The following is a 21,804-nucleotide window of genomic DNA, read 5'->3' on the forward strand; positions in this document are numbered from 1 at the left end:
ATGATATTGTCACTGAACTGGGAATCCAAGTTTAAATTCTGGTCAGGGTTCATGGTTTCAAAACCCACCTGAATTTAATTTCAATTAATATGCTCTGCATTCAAAAGCTAGTCTCAATATTGGGTGACCATGAAACTATCCTTGATTGCTACAGAAACACAACTGGTCACTCAGGCTCTTTAAAGAAGCAAATCTGCCATCCTTGTCTGGACTGGCTTACATGTGACTCCAGATCCACGGTAATGGTCTAGCAAGCCATCCAATTCAAGAACAACTAAGAATGGGAACAAATGGCAACCTTGCTCTAGTGACACCCACATCACATCAAATAATACATTTTTAGAAACCTGCTCACTCACGTTCAGCTTGGGATCCTCAGAGGTATTCAAAAATTCTCAGATACCTAAGGGGCAACTTTTTCATGCAGAGGGTGATGTATGAAATGAGCTACCAGAAGAAGCGGTGGAGGCTGGTACAATTATAACATTTAAAAGGCATCTGGATGGGTTTATAAATAGGACAGGTTAGCGGGATATGGGCTAAATATGGGCTTTTTGTGCAGGAAAGGTCATGTCTTACCAACTTAATAGAATTCTTTGAGGACATGACAAAGTTGATTGATGAGGGAAAGGCTGTAGATGTCATATACATGGACTTCAGTAAGGCGTTTGATAAGGTTCCCCATGGCAGGCTGATGGAGAAAGTGAAGTCACATGGGGTGGGTGTGCTAGCTAGATAGATAAAAAACTGGCTAGGCAACAGGAGACAGAGGGTAGTAGTAGAAGGGAGTTTCTCAAATTGGAGACCTGTGACCAGTGGTGTTCCACAGGGATCTGTGCTGAGACCACAGTTGTTTGTGATATATGTAAATGATCTGGAGGAAGTGTAGGTGGTCTGATCAGCAAGTTTGCTGATGACACTAAGATTGGTGGAGTAGCTGATAGTGAAAGGGACTGTCAGAGATTACAGCAGAATATAGATAGACTGGAGAATTTGGCAGATAAATGGCAGATGGAGTTCAATCCGGGCAAATGCGACGTGATGCATTTTGGAAGATCAAATTCAAGGGCAAACTATACAGTAAATGGAAAAGTCCTAGGGAAAATTGATGAACAGAGAGATCTGGGTGTTCAGGAACATTGTTCCCTGAAGGTGACAACGCAGGTCAATAGGGTGGTCAAAAGGACATATGGCATGCTTTCCTTCACTGGGCGGGGTATTGAGTACAAGAGTTGGCAGGTCATGTTGCAGTTGTATAGGGCTTTGGTTCGGCCACATTTGGAGTACAGTGTGCAGTTCTGGTCGCCACATTACCAAAAGGATGTGGATTATTTGGAGAGGGTGCAGAGGAGGTTCACCAGGATGTTGCCTGGTATGTAGGGTGCTAGCTATGAAGAGAGGTTGAGTAGATTAGGATTATTTTCATTAGAAAGACGGAGATTGAGGGGGGACCTGATTGGGGTCTACAAAATCATGAGGGGTATAGACAGGGTGGATAGCAGAAAGCTTTTTCCCAGAGTGGGGGACTCAATTACTAGGGTCAGGAGTTCAAAGTGAGAGGAGGAAAGTTTAAGGGAGATATGTGTGGAAAGTTCTTTACACAGAGGGTGGTGGGTGCCTGGAACGCGTTGCCAGTGGAGGTGGTAGACGCAGACATGTTAGATTCTTTTAAGATATATTTGGACAGGGACATGGATGGGTAGGGAGCAAATGGACACAGACAGTTAGAAAATAGATGACTGGTTAGACAGAGGATCTTGATCGGTGCAGGCTTGGAGGGCCGAAGGGTCTGTTCCTGTGCTGTAGGTTTCTTTGTTCTAAATGCTGGCAAATGGAACTGGATTTATTTAGGATATCTGTACAGCATGGATGAGTTGGACCAAAGGGTCTGTTTCTGTGCTGTACATCTCTAAGGAAGCTAACGTCCACATGCAGTGAGACAGCTGGAGAACATTTAGGTTTGAGTTGATAAATAGGAACTAACTTCAGGTCCACACAAGAACTCGGCAATGATCATTTCTATCAAGAGAGAATCTAACCATCTTCCACTGACGCCACACTGTAGGGATTCTAAGATGATGATTTTATGATGATATTCAATGGCATTATTATTACTGAATCCTCCATACTCAACATCCTGGGGTTACCTTTGATCAGTGAATGCCATGCGTTAATACGTTAGAGTTATTACGACAGGGATGACATACAGGGAATAGGTGTACTTAGCAAAATGAAAGAAGTAGGGCAGGAAGTAGTAATTTCAGGACAATTAGAGAATAGATCAGGAATTGAAGTTTCAAAAGCTACTTTCCAGGAATCAGACTGGATAATAGAAAAGGTTCAGTTGCATCATGTTTTAGATTTCTGAGGAATATCAGAGAGACTTACAAAGGTAAATGCAAAATCATAAATTAACTTTGGCTATAAAAAAACTGTTTCACCAGTTCATGATGTTAATGTAGGGGGTGTGTTACCTAGAAATCACCAGCCTTTCAGGCTTAATACATATTAGAGATGTTAGCTCAAATGAGGGAAGAGATTAAGTTCATGACAGACAATAACATTGTTGAACTGTATCACTGTAGCTGAGGCTCACCTATCATAATAGCACTGAAATTGGATGAGGCAAAGTAATTCTGTATAAGTTCTTGCAAAGTCAAAGTGGTAATAATAGCAGACTCAGATCCTGTTACAAGACTGGAGGTCTGCATTAAATAAACTGCACATGCACAATTTTCAGTCAATTCAACTTGCTAAAAGGAACCTTGCAAATTCCACTGACCAGTAAAGACACAAAAAATTGGCTCTTGTATCAGTGGATAAACTTTATTAATGGAATGTCATGCCATTTAGAATTAAAAATTCAACATCAATGCTGCAAAGATTAACCAATAAATTAACTGAAGAATTTTGTAATTATGCAGTTTACATCAAAAATCTTGTTGCTTTCAACCAAACTAACAGAAACATTTACATCACTTGAATGAATTGTCTGAGTGGCCAGTTTGCTTATAAATCTGGCTAAGGAAATTTGCCCAAGCAGAAGTGAATCATGTGGACCAACACAATGGGACAAGGCCAAAAAGCACCTAGAGAACTGAAAATAAGGGCAATTTGGATTTTTGTGCCTACAACAAAATGTGAAATTTTGCGTTATCCTGACGTGCGAATTTTATTGTAAACTTCAGTGCAGTCACAGTACCTTTAAACAATTTGTTAAAGAAAGGCAGTACGTTTGAACAGAATATGAAAGACTTTTGAAAATGTGAAAGCTGCGCTGATAATGGTACCCATTTTTGCCATGCCAAATCATAAAAATCAAATTGAGTGGCATGGTGACTCAGTGGTTAGTAGTGCTGCCTTACAGCGCTGGGGACCCACATTCGATTCCACCCTCAGGCAACTGTCTGTGTGGAGTTTGCACATTCTCCCTGTGTCTGTGTGGGTTTGCTCCCATTTCCTCCCACAGTCCAAAGATGTGCAGGCTAGGTGGATTGGCCATGCTAAATTACCTTAGTGTTCACGGATGTGTAGAATAGGTGGGTTATAGGTGGACAGGTCTTGGTGGGATGTTCTGAGGGTCAGTGTGGACTTGTTGGGCTGAAGGGCCTGTTTCCACACTATAGGGATTCTATGATACAAATTCTCTGTTACTGCCAGCGACATCAGTGTGGATGCCATTTTATCACAAGAAGACAAAACAGGCATTGAGTGGCCTGTGACTTTTAAGCAAACTGGCTACGTGGCAACTGAAATACTCTGTGGTTAAGAGGGAGACATTGACTCCTCATCATTTAAACACAGAAAACAGGAACAGCGGGAACAGCAGTAGATTATTCAGTCCTTTGTGCCTGGTCCGCCAATCAATATGACCATCGCTGATCATCCAACTCAATACCCTGTTTCCACTTTCTTTCTGTACCCTTAATCCTTCTTGAAAATATTCAATGTTTTGCTTTCAATTGCATTTTGTGTTAGATAATTCCACAGCCTCACCACTGTCTGGGTGAAGAAATTTTTCATCATCTCAGTCCTAAATGACTTACCCTCTACATTCTGGTACTGGATTCCTTGGTCATTGGGAACATTCTTCCTGTGTTTACCCTGTCTAGTCTTTTTAGAATTTTAGAAATTTCTATAAGGTTCCCCCCTCATTCTTCTAAACACCAATGAATAAAGTCCCAACTGATCCCATCTTCTTTCATACATCAGTCCTGCTGTTCCAATATTCAATCTGGGAAATCTTCGTTGCAATCCCTGTATAGCCAGAACATCCTTCCTTGGGTAAGGAGGCCAAAACAGCACACAATACTCTAGGATGATCTCATCAAGGCTGTGTATAATTGCAAAACATCTCAGATTCTCTACTCGAATCTTCTTGCTATCAAAGCCGACATACCATTTGCCTTCTTCACCACCTGCTGCACCTGTATGCTTACTTTTATAATGGACGCAGCACTTTCTCCACTACCAATGGGGAAGGCTAACCAGCCAATAATTCCTGTGTTTTCTCTCTACCTCCTTTTTTAAATGGTGGGGTTACATTAGCAAACCTACAATCTATAGGAACTGTCTGATGAAGCTCTCTGATGTAGGGTCTAGGCCCGAAACGTCAGCTTTTGTGCTCCTGAGATGCTGCTGGGCCTGCTGTGTTCATCCAGCCTCACATTTTATTATCTTGGATTTTCCAGCATCTGCAGTTCCCATTATCACATCTATAGGAACTATTCCTGATTCTAAAAATTACAATTCTTTGTATGTTAATGTGTTACTACCGTTAATGTGACTTAGGAGTAGAGTTAAGAATAGTTTTTGATGCATCATGAAAATACCTCAAAGATACATTTTCATTCTTTATTGGGGATGACGAAATGTAACATGTTGATTTCTATAAATTTTGACACTATTTATTTTAGAATTTGAGTTTTGAACTGTTGGCATGTGGGTTTTTGTAGCAGATGAAAAAAAACCTTGGGCTGATAAGGAGAATTCTTTTTGCATTGGGATAGTTTCTCAAATAAACAGAGTAAGTAGTGAACAGCATTAACTTACTCCCAAGTAGAAGAATCAGAAATTTTTTTTGGCTTAGGGGCTTTTGTTTTCAGTTTGCAGGGATCTTGGTGGAAGTTAGATATATAAAACAGCTTCCGTTGAAGAAAAGTGATAGTTCAGGATTGTTAGGAAGTAGATTACCTCACTGTAAGGGTTTTAGTGTGAAAGTTCTGGACCAGATGTATTTGGTTAGAACCTGAAAGAGATATTTGAAGCTGAGAGAGTCTAAGTTCAGCTGTGTGACTATGTATGGAAGAAAATACCAAAACTCTCAAGACCAGGAAATAAAAGTAACAGTTAAGCCAAACCTATAGATGTAATAGAAAAGGAATACTTTGTGGTGTTGAGTGCTGTAAAATGATAGTGTTGCAACAGATGGGTGTGTATTTTTACTGTTTGTTTTAAAATCTTTTAAACTGTCTTATATGTAAATAGCTTGGTCCATTTATTTCTTTTTATTTGTGCAATAAACTTCAGTCTAACCATTAAATCCTGATCTGCAGCAATGCGTACTTGTATTTCAGTGAGGCCACCTCATTAAAAAAAACTAAAAATGATTTGTCAAGCCAGATTTCAGTCTGGGATCTGACTTGTTTAGTTATAACATCAGTTGAGATCAGAACATCCTGCTGATCTCTAGAATTGACTGTGCCCTTTCCTTGGCTGATGTGGAAGACAGTCCCAACTGATTATTGACCAGACCCCTGTCAAATCTCTGTACATTTCTCCAACTGATGAACTGCAAATTTGCTGACTGCTTTCACTGGCCATGTCCACTTCTTTGCACTGTAATGAGATGGGGTCCCTATCTCTGACAATCTCAAGCAGACAAGTGACCATGCCCAAGCCCTTTAATGATCATGGACCTTGCTCTTGACTGACTATATTGAGATCCTCTGACTAGCAACAGTCCCCCTTGATTTTTGCAGTGGGTAGGAGAATCAGAAATTGCATTTTAATGTGGTAAGATTATATAGTAATGAGGGTGATAATGAACAACAATTCATGCTAATAGACCTCTTGTTGTTCATTGCCAAGAAACTCAAGAAGCTGCCCAAAACCTAGCTAGAAATGGGACTTTTTGACCTCGATATTGGAAAGTTTCTTACTGGATATGTCACCTGATTTTCCCAAAGTTCTTGTCATAGCCCACCTCATTCAGGGGTTGGAAAGATTTTATCCATCTTCTATATTGATCATTCTGCCCTTGAAACCTACCTTTTTTTCAGTATTCCCTTCCTCTCTTAAGTCCTTTAATATGATCTGTCTAAGCATTTTGATTTTAACAATGGCCAGAGCATAGGCTTCCTGGGAAGCTCAAATCAACAGCATCCAGAAGAAGGAGGCCACAAGTGTTAAGCTCATCATCTCAGTGTACACTTCACCTGACAATGGTTTTTAAGTAGAAAAAAAAACCTTGAAAAATCTATTTTTGAAGCCTTCAGAAAGCAACTTCCCAAAAACTGAGTATGAAGAGCACAGAAGATTAGTAACCACATCATAACTCATAATTCGTGACAAATAAAACAGTTAAATCATAGAATTTATCCTCATAATATTTTATTCCATCAAAGTTTAATTCAGTGGAAATCTCAATTAATCATTAATTTCTACTATCTGCCTGGAGATTCTCTTTCATTATGGCAATTAAGATGGGGAAACTGCTGTAATCAGAAATTGAACTGTGAGCATTCAGCTAAAATGAAATACATGCACAGATTTGTAATTTGAACAAAGCAATCTGGCATTTTATCCATAATCGAATACCACAAATTAATACAGTTTGTCACTTAAAATAATTACAACGAAGGACATTTCCTTTTCTCATCCAGTTTCTTCCTGCTTTCCATTAAATCTACCCTCTTGTTTCCTACAAACAAAACCATTTGTGCTAACAAAAGATGTAATGGCATTTCTTGTCTAAGCAAAGTAAAAACTCACAGTTTTCTTCAGTACTTTCACAGCAAAAGGCTTCTCAGTTCCTTTTTGTCTACATTGATACACGACTGAAGTAGCACCACTAAAAAAAGGAATATAAAGTTTTTTAGTCATTATACTTTATATTGATTGTACATATGTATTCACATTTAAACAGATATCATATCATTACATAGAGCTATATTAAGAGCTTCTTTACATATCTGCCTAATTTAACAACACTTTTTGAGACCTTCCAGGTCTGCTTTCTTCCAGATATTTTGAGCTAAACTGTTCAAACATGTTAACAGATTCCTCTGGAGCAGGATGGCATTTGAATCCAGATGTCTTGGCCTGAATGTAGAGACACTATCACTGCATCACAAACGTCTTCAAATCTTGTGACTTGAAGCCCAAAGTGTTATTCACTGAGCCAGTGCTACACCAAGGCATTTCTTTTAGCATCGCTGTGAGCTGCAATGTGTTATTTGAGGCATTTTTCCAAAAATCAGTTCTGAGAAAATATGGAGCTCAGCCACATACATGTTACATTATAGTAGAACAAGTAAACTAATTATGCTGACATCGTTCAGTAAAATTTGTTCAAAATAAAGTCCATAATGATATTTTCTGCTGCACAGTAGAAGAAACAGCAAGAATGATGAAGATTTCATAATTAATTATGAAAATATATTATATGGATATAGTGCAGTATGCCATGACATGGGTTTATCATATTAAAAAAATTGATTGCGTGAGCAGAAGATTTAAATCCTACTCACACTGAAGTTGGTAGTATCTCTTTCTGTGGACTGGAAGGCTCTAGAGCTAATCGTGCAAAAGACGATATCTAAGCTTGTCAATGATACAAAATTTGTAAGCATTTCACCACCTTTTTTTCGTCTGCGTCAGTCTATTCACATGTGTGTAGAAAAGTTTTATAAAGGGGCTAGAGTTTTAACAGGTAGAGTCATATGTCTATGCTTCATAATTGTTTACCTTTGGCTAGAATCTATTTATTTCAAAAAAATAGCAATTCCTGCTAAGTACTGAAACATGGCTCAAGTTTCTGTCATCCTGGGTCAATAAAAATAGGTAACTTGGGAATGTGTGATCAGAGATAGTGGGAACTACAGATGCTGGAGAATCCGAGATAACAAAGTGTGGAGCTGGATGAACACAGCAGGCCAAGCAGCATCTTAGGAGCACAAAAGCTGACGTTTCAGGCCTAAACCCCAGGGTCTAGGCCCGAAATGTCAGTTTTTGTGCTCCTAAGATGCTGCTTGGCCTGCCATGTTCATCCAGCTCCACACTCTGTTAACTTGGGAATTTTGTGTGTTTGGTAAAAACTTTACCTTTTCTAACACCTTCAGGAATATTAAACTTGATGTGTAGCATGTAACCCAGGGAGGGGTAAAAATAATAGGTCAGAATTTTGTTGCCTCTGTTTCCTCTCACTGTTCTGGTGACATCTCAATGAACTCACAATATGCTGATTCTACGCAAATTCTTTGTTAACTAATTTTTCATAAACCCGAAAGAACTGCAGATGCTGGAAATCAAAAACAAAAATAGTAATTGCTGGAAAACCTAACTGGTCTAGCAACATCTGTAAACAGAAATCAGAGCTAACATTTTGGGTTCAGTGACCCTTCTTCACAGCTGATGGTGCCTAGGATTGGTATTTATGCAGAAGATGGGGTGGGGTAAGGGTGTAGTAAACTCTCGGTGGAGATAGAGTTCAAAGGGAGAGAAAAATAGCCAAATGTTTTTCTCTCTTTTTGAGCTCTGTCTCCACCTATAGTTTTCTGTCTCCCCTCTCCCCCCAACCCCATCTTCTGCATAAATACCAACCTAGCTACCATCAGCTCCAAAGGGGTCACTGGACTCAAAATATTAACTCTGACTTCTCTTCACAGATGCTGCCAAGCTATCCTAGTGTGTCAATTTGTCCACTTATGAGATTAGTAGGGTGACAAAAGCACTGAAGGGGTGTGATTCCTATATGTGCAGGGGATTATTAACTGCATCATAACAATCAAATCAGTCTCATATCAGCCCGAAGTATTCATCAATCAAAACTCATTTCACTAATTAAACTGGTATAGCTCATATGTGACCACAACTGGTTTTCACACGTCCATATAAGATATTCTGAAAGCTTCCATGATTCTTTCAGTCTGTGTCAGTCACAGATCCCATAGGTTTTGTCATGAAAACAAAGAGTGATTGGTTAGCTCCTTGAAGCTAGAAGACACATACCCACAAGGGTTATCAAAATACCAAGCCATTTGGTTGTTGAAGTTGGATTCAGGTGCTTCAGCATACTTGAAGCTCCTTTCTTTACATTCATCAAGGTTCTCCAGCATAACTGTGGTCTGCTAAGCCTTGAGTTCCAACTGATGCTGGGACAGCCAGGGGGATGGAGGCCTGAGTGGAGCGGGAATGGCTAGTGGGTTAAAGGCCCGAGCAATTCAGGGATGGCCAGTGGGCTGGAGGCTTCGGTGAAGCAGGAATAGCCAGCGGACTGGATCTCGATTGGAGCGGGTATAGCCAGTGGCCTGGAAGCTCAGGAGGAGCGGGATCCATTGTTGAATTGGAGACCGGTGTGACAGTCAGTGGCTTGCAAACCTAGTAGAAGCCCCCCGCACAGATCTATTGCAGGGCCTTTATAGAAAGACTGTAATGCTTATCTTAACTTTATTTATCATTTCTCCAACCTTTACTATGAATAACCATAAGTTTTGCTTTTTTTTCCCTTTATTTCTCTATTTTGCATCTAAGATTTGTACCTAGGTACTTTATACCTAAGATGGTGCCATTTGGGCAACACTGTAAACTTTTCACTGTACACTTGTACTTCTGTACTTGAATGCATGTGACAATAAAGGGTATTCGATTCTATTCCATTCCAATTGTAAGTGCACCATCTTACCAAAGCTCCTTTGCCAGAATCTTGCAAGACCACAACCTTTACCACCTACAATAATAAGATGCTAATTTTATTATCAAGCTTAAGGATACACAGGTAAAGGGAATTGATTGATTAAACACATAGCAATAAGCAGATAAGGCTGTTATGGTGCAGTGACAGTGTCCTAACCTCCCAGTTAGGAGGCACAGGATTCAAGTCCCAAGTGCTCCAGATGTGTGTCATAACATGCCTGATTAGGTTGATTAAAAATACCTACCTATTAATGAAAAAAGAGTTTTAACATTACAATTATCCAGACACCTATCTTTTGGGCTCCTCTGGTGCAGTAGTAATTTCCCTAGCTGTGGGCCAGGAGATCTGGGTTCAAATGCTATTTGCCCTAGAGGTGTGTCATCAATCTCTGGACAGGCTGATTAGAAAAATGTTGATGCAGGCAATCTGGCAATTGCTGTAATGTCAAATTTCAGGCCATCCCATCTATGATGGGTAAATCAGAATTCTGCCCCTGACATTAGTGTAAATTGGTCCAATCATCTGAAAAAATGTAAGCAAAGAAAGACTTAGGGCTCTTGTGGTGCAGTGGTCGTGCTCTATTTTTGTATCAGGAAAGACTGAGTTCAAAACCCACCTGCTCCAGAGGTATGTTGTAACATTTCTGCGCAGGTTGATTAAGAAATATCCAGAGTTTACAGAGCTCAGACCAGGGTGTCTGGGTTTAGGTCCCACCTGTTGTAGAGGTATAAAATAATGTGGATTCTCTAATTAACTTTTCAATGACCTGGATTTAAAGGGTAATTAAAGGTACTGAAATTTTGATTAATTAATTTCAGAGTTCAGTCCTCAACTCATCCCATTTGTTAATATTAATTTAATGACGTACTGTTGTCAAGAACACCAATTTCAGCCTTAATAAGTAGGCAATGTTAACAAATGTATTGCACAAGAAAGTAATTGTAAAGTTGAATACAGCCATCTACTGGTGATAGGTATGGTTGATACAAAAGGGAGAAATTGAAGGACCAAGTATATTAAACAATGGTTCCTAATTCAACATCACAATGTTGCAGGATTTGCAATCCACTCTTTGGCTCGATTAAATTGTGGCTAAACATTCAAGGTATACCTAGTCCAGTGATACATGGTATAAGACTTTATGATTCGATGTTAGACTATGTACAGTCAACATCCAAAACAAAATAATGTGCAGACATTTCTTCACGGTACAAAGGCACGACAAGTCTTTTTCAGAACGTCTTAAATGCTGTACTATCCTCTAACTTATTTTAACACATTTATCTTTTCTTAATAGCAGTAATAGCATCAAAGATTTATGTTCCAAAACTTGCCAAGTCCCTCACCAAGCTGTTCCAAAAATGCTGGCTTGGGAACTACATAACTGAAAGGGTATTAGAGAAGGTGCAGAATTATTCAAAGATTGCCCAGTTATATTCACTACTCAAAAAGCAGGAAAAATCCAACTTGGCAAATTACCATCCCAACACTCTGAGCTTGATCATCAGTAAAGTATTAGAAGGGGTCATCAACAGTGCTATCAAGCAGTACTAACTCAGCACTGACCTGTTCGCTGAAACTCAGTATGCATTTCAACAGGGCCTCTTAGTTCCTGACCTCACTGCAACTTTGATTCAAATATTGACAAAAGAGGTGAACTCCAGATGGAGGGTGAGAGTGACTGCCTTAGCATCAAGCCCACATTTGGCTGAGCGTGGCATTGATGAGCCCTAATTAAACTAGAGTCAATGGGAATCAGCAGAAAAATTATCACTGGTTGGAGTTATGCTTAGCACAAAGGAAGACAGTTATGGCTGTTGGAGGTTAGTCATCTCAGCTCCAAGGCACCTCTGTAGGAGTTCCTGTAGGGTAGTGTCCTAGGCCCAACTATCTTCAGCTGCTTCATCAATGACTTTCCTCAATCACAAGATCAAATGTGGAGATGTTTGCTGATGATTGCACTATGTTCAGCACTATTCGTGATTGCTCAGATACTGAAGCAGTCCATTTTCAAATGCAGCAAGACCTGGACAATATTCAGGTTTGGATAGACAAGTGCCAGGTAACATTTATGCCACCCATGTGCCAGGCAATGACCATCCCCAACAGAATCACCTATTCACACTCAATGGTTTTGCCATTACTGAATCCGTGACTATCAACATGCTGGGGGTTAATGTTGACCAGAAACTGAACTAGACTAATCATACAAATATTGTGATTATAACAGGCTTGGAATCCTGCAAGAAGTAACAGCCTTTCTGACTCCTGAAAGCCTGTTCACCTTTTACAACACACAAGCCAGGGGTGTGATAGAACACTCCTCACTTGCCTAAATGAGTGGAATTTGAACAACAATCAAGCAGCTGGACACCATCCAGGGGAAAGCCAGCTATTTGGCATCACATCCACAAACATTCATTCCCTCCACCACTGATGCACAGGAACAGCACTATGTACCATCTATAAAATGCACAATAAATTTTCACCAAGATTCCTTAGTCAGCACCTTCCAAACCCACATCCACTGTTATTGAGAATTACAAGGGCAGAAGATACTTTGGAATACCATCACCTCGAAGTTCCTTTCAAAACTACATGCCATGCTCTCTTGGAAATATATGGCTGTTCCTTCAGTGTTGTTGTGTCAAAATTCTGGAAATCCTTTTCTAACCACATTTTGGCTATACCAAATGGATGACAGCGTTTCAAGAAAGCATATCACCGCCATCTTCTCAAGGACAACTAGGGATGAGCAATAAATGCTGGCCCAGCAGCAAAGCCCACATCTGGAACAAACAAAAATAATGTACAGCATCCTTGTCGTCTTTTTCTATAGTAGTATAGAGTACAAAAGCAAGGAAGGTATGCTAAACCTATTTTAAAAAAGTGCTGGCTTGGGTACTACATAATTGAAAGGTATTAGAGAGGGTGTAGAATTATTCAAAAGAATAGTTCCAGGATGAGGAACCTGAGTTATGTAGAAAGATTGGAAAAGTTGGGGCTATCTGTGGAAGAGAAGGTTGGGAGGAGATTTTATGAATGTATTCAAAATCATAACAGATCAGAACAGGGAAGTTAGGGAGAAATAATTCCCATTGGCGGACTGATTGAGAGCTAGAGAGCACAAGTTTAAGCTAACTGGCAAAAGAAGCAATGGTGACATGAGGAAAAAACGGCAATAGGGTTAGGGTTAGTCCAAAAGGTTCACTACCACCCTTTACTGTCACTCAGTCAACTTTTTGTCCATGTTGTCTATGACTTCAAATTTGTTGACAAGCCTATCATCTGGCACTCTATTAACTTCTCTTTGGAAATATATTCACGTTACATCAACTATAATATTCTGTTGGCTCAGCCAAAAACTGAAGCAAGTAGTTAAATGTGGTTTGATTTTAAATCAGTGCTGGTTTTATGTAATAAATCCACTTTTGTCAAAGTGACTGAAATTTTGTCCCAGATTTTAATCGGGTTCAAGTTCCACTTGCTCCAGAGATGTGCTATAGCATATCTGAACAGGTTGATTAGAAATATCTATAATTTCCAAAAGTATTGCCACTAACAAAGTTAAAATGACTGGCTCATAGTTACTGGCTGTATCTTTACCTATTCTGTGACTAAGGATGTTACTCTGGAACCACCTCGTTATCCAAAGAGAACTGAAAGATTGTCAGTGCCTCTGCAATTTCATCTTATTTCCTATCAGAATCCTCAAATGCATCCCATTTAGTCCTGATGACCAATCAACTTTAAGTAAAGCCAGTCTTTCAAATGTCTCCAACTTAATCAAATTTTTAGTCCATCTAGCATCTCAACTATGTTGCACTTCATTAAAGTAGCACACTGGAAATCAAGCTTCACTATTCCCAGAATCATTATTAAAATTATAGATCTTTAAAAAAAGTAGACAAATTTCCTCAATGTACCTGTGTTTTAGACCCAGGTTGCAGAATGCAGAGGAATGGGATTATTGTATAAAATGCGGAGGAATGGAATTATTGTACAAAATGCGGAGGAATGGGATTGTGGGAGATATAGCAGTTTGGATCGGAAATTAGCTTGCTGAAAGAAGACAGAGGGTGGTAGTTGATGGGAAATGTTCATCCTGGAGACCAGTTATTAATGGTGTACCGTAAGGGTCGGTTTTGGGCCCACTGCTGTTTGTCATTTTTATAAATGACCTGGCTGAGGGTGTAGAAGGATGGGTTAGTAAATTTGAAGACGACACTAAGGTCGGTGGAGTTGTGGATAGTGAAGAAGGATGCTGTGGGTTGCAGAGAGGCATAGATAAGCTGCAGAACTGGGCTGAGAGGTGGCAAATGGAGTTTAATGCAGACAAGTGTGAGGTGACGCACTTTGGTAGGAGTAACCGGAATGCAAAGTACTGGGCTAATGGTAAGATTCTTGGTAGTGTAGATGAGCAGAGAGATCTCGGTGTCCATGTACACACATCCTTGAAAGCTGCCACCCAGGTTGACAGGGCTGTTAAGAAGGCATACAGTGTTTTAGCTTTTATTAATAGAGGAATCGAGTTCCGGAACCAAGAGGTTATGCTGCAGCTGTACAAAACTCTGGTGCGGCCGCACTTGGAGTATTGCGTACAGTTCTGGTCACCGCATTATAAGAAGGATGTGGTAGCTTTGGAAAGGGTGCAGAGGAGATTTACTAAGATGTTGCCTGGTATGGAGAGAAGGTCTTACGAGGAAAGGCTGACAGACTTGAGGCTGTTTTTGTTAGAGAAGAAGGTTGAGAGGTGACTTAATTGAGACATATAAAATAATCAGAGGGTTAGATAGGGTGGATAGGGAGAGCCTTTTTCCTAGGATGGTGACGGCGAGCACGAGGGGGCATCGCTTTAAATTGAGGAGTGAGAGATATAGGACAGATGTCAGAGGTAGTTTCTTTATTCAGAGAGTAGTAAGGGAATGGAATGCTTTGCCTGCAACGGTAGTAGATTCGCCAAATTTAGGTACATTTAAGTCACATTGGATGAGCATATGGACATACATGGAATAGTGTAGGTTAGATGGGCTTGAGATCGGTATGACAGGTCAGCACAACATCGAGGGCCGAAGGGCCTGTACTGTGCTGTAATGTTCTAGGTTCTATAGAAGGCACAGACCAGGTTTCTGTACTTAACAGAGATTACTATCTATTAACAATAAATATTTTTTAGCTACAGGTAAACAATTTAGGGCTATTGATATAAAGCACTTCCAGTTAAAACTCTGACCCCTTTATAAAACTCACCTGACAGACACATACAGACAGGCACAGCAAAAGTGTTATGAGCAGAAAGAAAGACTGGGAAGAAGTTCAATTACTCCTGTTCACAGAGTTTGCTGAGACAGTCCTTTTGGTTTGACAGGACTTGCTTTCCTCAACCTTTCTTCTCCAGGTGTGTTTACTTGCTTGCACGGAACAACTGGTTCCCACGGACTTATTCATTACAAGCCATAGCTTTCAGAAACTGATGATGGAAATAAGCTGGATTTCTCCAGGCTTAAGGACGGTCTTGAGGAAAGAACAGCAGAAGGCCTTTGTCATCAACAACTGATCATCATTCTGCAGAACCAATCAGCTACTTGTTGCAGGTTGAATCTCATTTTGTACACAGTCTCTTGCTCCAATTTGTCTCTAAACCTCCAACTGCTTGAACGAACAGCAGAGTAAACAGTACTTACAATGAATGTCATTAAGCTGATTTTAAGCAGTACAGTAATGCTCTCCACAATGTTTTGTTTTTAAAATGGTCTTTTCTTTTCCCATTTCAGGCCACAATTAAAAATATGGAATAATAAAACTAATGGTCTTTACGAATACTTCTTTGATTTTGACTTTGACAGCCGTTTCTTGAATGGTAATGGCAGAAGCAAAGTACTCACTTAGTATAACAGTAAGCCTTCTGTCTCCATGTCAAGGTTTCCTTGGCCTCACCACTCGTCTTATTACACTTTTAATATTTGCTATTATTATTGAAATTATTGTGTTATTGTAAGGTTCATTCATGTCTTAGTTACCTCCAGACTCAGCAAATCCAATTAACTCTCAATTGGTCTTCAGGGAGAATCTAACACTTCCCCCTTGACACTCAATGTCATCATAATTGGTGAATACCCTCACCACTAGATCCTGAGGATTATTATTAACTAGAAACTAACTGAGACCATGCACATAAATACTGCGGCTATAACAGCAAGTCAGATGCTAGGAAATCTGGAAGTAACTCATCTCCTAATTCCGCTAAGTATATGTGTCATCTACAAAACACAAAAGTATGATGCAATAGTCTCCGCTTTCCTGGATTAGTGAGGATCCAACTACATTCAGGAAGATCAACACCATAAATGACAGAGCCACCCCTTGGAACCCATGTCCCCAAAGTATTAGCCTTCGCTTCTGTAGTGACATTACCTCTACACCACCAACTTCTCAAAATACAGTGATAACTTTGTGTCACTGGTTGAGCAGTTGAGAATTATCCTCTGCTTAAGCAGGTTGATCAAAGCATTCATTAGTCCCTGTTGCTCTGTATTGTGTTCACAAGAGTGACATGCTGACATGTCCCAGAAATTACATTTTCCCTGTGCCTGAATAAATATGAAAAACCATCCCAAAAAAAAATTTCAGTCAACTTAGCAACAAGCTCAACAACCACTCAACTGGAGACAAGCAGGTTTCTGAATACTTCAGCTTTGAAAATTAAGATCAGTTTGCATTCCTCATGTGTGGTGTTCCAGTGGTCCCTTCCATGAATGTGATTTTCAATATGAGGATACCCATGCTCACCCCTACATGCTTCTATAAACTTAGCCCCTGAACTCTCAAATTACATGCAGACTCCATCCCCATGAAACTGTTGGGATGTGCTTTCCAGTCACTTCCTGAATAAGGGAGAAGTTTGAGGATTTGGGATTCCTTATCAGCACATTCTAGTCAGGCAGTTTGAATTATAGGGCACACTTAGCTCCCACTTGCACAGGAAGTGAAGAATCGCAAAAGAAGAATCACTGCTTCATTCAATTAAATTATGGCTGACTGTTATCTTAATTCCATTTTGCTTTGTTCCATATCACTTAATATCCTTATCCAGCAAAATTAAGAGATATGAAATCAAGACAGGTAAATTAAGTTAAAGTACACATTTGATCTAATTGCACAGCAGAACAAGGTCAGGGAGCCAAGGCCTACTCCTCTTCCTTTGATCAGGAACATCACTTGGAAGAGGACACAATGCATACTGAAGTATTCAGTTATACAAGATAGCCCTTTCCATAGGTTAAAATGCAAACATTTACGCGTGGTATCAATTATGCCAACAGTCAACTCTCCCATCTCTTTTTCCTGTTGAAATCTACTATCCTTCACCATCTAGCTTTGATTCGCTGGAACTAGAATTATTCATAGCACTCTCTGTGCATCAACACAGGACAGCAATTTGCACACACTGAATAATCAATCAACTATACACATTGCGCAAAAAATATTACTTTAAAGGCAACTTACTTGAAGTCATTAGTGGCCAAAAAAGACTTTGAATCTGGGAATATTTCAAAATTTTACAGTTGCAAAGTTTTAATTTATAATATGAAGCTATTTTGCAAGAATTTATCACTGCAGGTCACCTCCCTGGCTTGAAGTATGGAGGAGGACCCTGAGCAAGCAGTAGGGACTCCACAATAGAATGGAAAGTTTATGTAAGTTAGAACAGTTCTGAGCAATATTCTGAGGCACCATGCCAACTTCTCAAGCAATTCTGGATGGGAAATATACACTAGCCTTGAACAAAAACAAAAAAGAAGCAGTTTTTCACAGATTTTCCAATAAAATTGTAGCTATCCATACAGGTAATATTTTAAAAAGAACCATGTGGTGTTTTCAAACAAATCCAAGACAAATGCAAGATAATAAAATGTGAGGCTGGATGAACACAGCAGGCCACGCAGCATCTCAGGAGCACAATTGTGCTCCTGAGATGCTGCTTGGCCTGCTGTGTTCATCCAGCCTCACATTTTATTATCTTGGAATCTCCAGCATCTGCAGTTCCCATTATCTCCAAGACAAATGCAGTTGGTTTGTCAATACATAATATGTACCTACAAATACTTTTTCGAAAACACTTTAATTATATGCAACTTTATACGTACCTTTTCTTATTTAAGCAGTTGTACAAAAATAACACAAACATAAATGAAGACAAATAATATACAGCATCGTTTGTGCATTGCTGTTTATATCTCAGTATTTTGAGTTCTTCAACACTTGATCCTAACCAAACAACAGTTTCCAAAATGCACTGTATGTAGCTAGAGCAAAAACAGGAAATGTTACCCTATTGCCGCATTAATGCAGCAGGCAGCTGTTAATGGCTTCCTCACTGACCACAGCCTCAGCTGAAAGCAAGACTAATTACACTGTTACCCAGGAGAACTGGTGATGTGATGCATTTAGAAACAGAAACAATTTACAGTATTTACAATATAAAGCTGACTGCTGGATTCCAACAGAAATGTTTAAATTTATAAATTTACATGCATGCATATTCTTGAACAAACTATTAGCAGGAAAACTATGAATATTACTTGCTTATGTTTACCACTAGAAAGTTTATTTCCATTAGTAATTATTTTTCAAATTAGGTGAGGTAGATAATGCCACTTACTAACATAATTGTTTTAAGTTCATAATGTTTCATGTAACATTTCATTTGTATCAAAGACAATATTAACATAAACAAAGTCATGAGTGCCGAATTTAATAGCTAATAGCTGAAAACATTCTACATAAATTACAGTGGCTCAGTGGTTAGCACTGCTGCCTCACAACACCAGAGACTCAGGTTCATTCCACCCTTGTGTGGCTGTATGGGTTTTCCACATTCTCCTAGCGTCTGCGTAGGTTTCCTCTGGGTGCACTGATGTCCTTCAACAGTCCAAAAATATGTAGGTTAGGTAGACTGACCACTCTAAATTGGCCATAGCATCCAGGGATATGCAGGCTAGGTGGATTAGCCATGGGAAATGCAGGGTTACGTGGACAGGTTAGGGAGTGGGTCTGGCTGAGACACTCTTTGGAGAGTCGGTATAGACATGACGGGCTGAATGGCCTGCCTCCACACTGTAGGGATTCTAAAACAATTGCTAGAAGCATGTGATTGTTAATAGGAGAGTCTGTATTGAATCTTTTTGGGGAATATATACTACCTGTATATTGTCAGCCTGCATGTCTAACATCCAGTCCTGGATGAAATGCAACCTCCCCTGGCTAAACACTGGGAAAACCAAAGCCACTATTGTCACCAACACAATCAATTCGTCACCACCAAATCCTGTAAATATATCCCTGGCAAAGGCTCTTCCAGCCCCTATCTCAGGCTACAAGATACAGAGTGCTTACATTCTGTTTGTGTTTATGACCTGAAATATTGACTTTCTTTCTCTCCATAGATGATGTCTGACCTCCTAACTATTTTGAGTAGTTTCTGTTTTCTTTCAAATCTTCAGCTGTCCAATGCATTCTAGTATTTGCTCCTATTTCGACCCCCTCAACTCTAGCTCATCCAAAACTTTGCTGCGAATATCCTAACCCTGCTTCTGTCCAACTCACCTATCACTTCTGTCCTTAATGATGCACATCAGTGCCTGATTCTCCTAAACATTATAACTTAAATTTCTCATCCCTATGTTTAAATTTCTTTGTGGCTTCCCCTCCTGCCTGCTTTGTAACCTTTCCGTTTCTACTACCCTGAGAATTCTTCAATTCTAATATCCAATTCACGTATTTTGCCTTTGCCTTAGCACTCGACATCCTGACTTCAACTTTTGAGATTGTAAGCTTGACATTCTCTCCGCAAATTTTTCTTTTTTTTTCTCACCTTAAATAGCCTCATCGAAAGTACCTGTTTTGTTACTCTTCCTAATATCTCCTTCCATAGTTTGGTCGAATTTTTTGCATGATTACAATGAAAGACTTTGGCTCCAACATATCAGAAAACTTAAATAATTAGTACCCTCTAGCCAAATTAAAACAAATTTGTAATTAACCCAGTTCACAATTTCAACCGGACAAGGGTAATGAAGGTAATTTTTAATTTTGGTGTAGGTGAAAAATTGGAAGTATTGAAAGAAAATTCAGATTTATTTTACAACATGCAGCTGAATCGATAGCCCTGGCTTTCCGCCTACATTGAAGCTGATAGCTCCCCTCAAAATAATCAAATTAGCAATAAAAGCAGCATACCTAGCACAAAGGAAGATGGTTGTGGTTGTTGCATGTCAGACACCTCAGTTCCAGGACATCATTGCAGGAAATTCTCTGGGTAGTGCTCAGGCCCAGCCAACTTTAGCTGCTTCATTAATGGTTTTCCTTCCATCATAACGTCAAAAATGGGGATTTTCACTAGCATTACACAGTGTTCATAGTTATTTGTGATTCCTCAGGTACTGAGAAGTCCACATCCAAATGTAGCAAGACCTGGAAAATATCCAGGCTTGGATTGATAAATCACAAGTAACATTCACGTCATATAAGTGCAAGGCATTGTCCATTTCCAACAAGAGAGAATCTAGCCATGACACCAAGACATTTAATGACATTAACATCATTGAATGTCCCTTTATCAAAATCCTTGAGGATACCATTGACCAAAAATTGAACTGAACTTGCGATAGAAATACTATGGCTACAACAGTGGTTAGCAAGTCAGAGACATGGAATCCTGCAACAAGTAACTCATCTCAAGACTTCTCAATATAATAAAGTGTGAAGCTGGATGAACACAGCAGGCCCAGCAGCATCTCAGGAGCACAAAAGCTGACATTTCGGGCCTGGACCTCTCTCTGATGAAGGGTCTAGGCCCGAAGCATCAGCTTTTGTGCTCCTGAGATGCTACTTGGCCTGCTGTGTTCATCCAGTTCCACACTTTGTTATCTTGGATTCTCCAGCATCTGCAGTTCCCATTATTCCTGACTTCTCAATGTTAGTTCTGGGGAGGTGCACTGAGCAAGTGAGTTGGCAGCACAAGAGTGCATTTAGGGTTAATCATGTTAGGAGTTGGGGTTGGTGACAGCAAGTGAGGGAAAAAATTGCAGGCTAGAATGAGAGTAATGATCCTTGCTGGGAGAACTGTACAGCAGCAGAGATAGACTGAATGTGAGGCAGCAGAGAGAAAATTATGGCATTTACTTTGGTGGAGTGGAAAAGAATATTGACCTTCTTTCTACCGAGCTATGATTCCTCCAAATGGCAGGAACTGTTCTAACTTGGGTGGCAACCTCAGGCCAGACTGATCTGGCCTGATGCCATGCTACTACTACTGGTCCTGATGAAAACGAAGTCCCATAAATGCACCTGCCCATCCCAGCAGGACGTCCAGATCCCTGCTTGCAAAACTGTGTAACAATTTCCCCGTCCACCATGACCAGGGCAAATGTCAGGAACTGTTCAGGGCAGTTCCAAACTTACAATGCTTGCCTGAGTGCACGTAGGCTTTTAAACATGGCACAGACAGTGGGAATACCAGTGCTTTGACTGATATCCACTAAATAGCAAGTTGATCTATGAATGGAGTATGTCAAGGTGGGACTAGACTCGGACCTAAGGCCCATGGTGGAGCGAGGTAGATCATTAATGAGATGAGTTGATAAGGTACGGTGAGAAATCTCATTCAGTTTCAATGCAAGAATTACTCCAAAAAACTTGATGCACTCGCACTTAAAACAAAACATACTTAAGATTCTTCCCACAACATATGATGCAGATGTATTCAAGTGGAAAGATTCTGTTCAAATATTGTTGATACATAAGAACTGTTAGACCCAACAGTCGGTATTATGGACTAATATGGCGCCAAGGCCATGCAACCTATCAAAAGTGTGCCAACTCTTTCA

General features: G+C 39.8%; 1 protein-coding gene across 3 annotated transcripts in view; it reads right to left on the reverse strand.

Annotated features, from left to right (window-relative positions):
* The window catches only part of LOC125451335 (calcium/calmodulin-dependent protein kinase type IV-like), a 105,414-nt gene that overhangs the window by 58,725 nt on the left and 24,885 nt on the right, over positions 1 to 21,804 (reverse strand). For 2 of the 3 annotated variants that reach the window (XM_048528352.2, XM_048528354.2), the window contains exon 2: positions 6,994 to 7,072. In XM_048528352.2, the coding sequence (XP_048384309.1) occupies positions 6,994 to 7,072 (79 nt within the window). Of the gene's footprint in view, positions 1 to 6,993; positions 7,073 to 18,063; positions 18,159 to 21,804 lie in introns of those variants that run through there. The other variant, XM_048528353.2, reaches the window with a different exon arrangement.

The sequence above is a fragment of the Stegostoma tigrinum genome, chromosome 3 (assembly GCF_030684315.1).
Source record: "Stegostoma tigrinum isolate sSteTig4 chromosome 3, sSteTig4.hap1, whole genome shotgun sequence".
Taxonomy (NCBI): domain Eukaryota; kingdom Metazoa; phylum Chordata; class Chondrichthyes; order Orectolobiformes; family Stegostomatidae; genus Stegostoma; species Stegostoma tigrinum.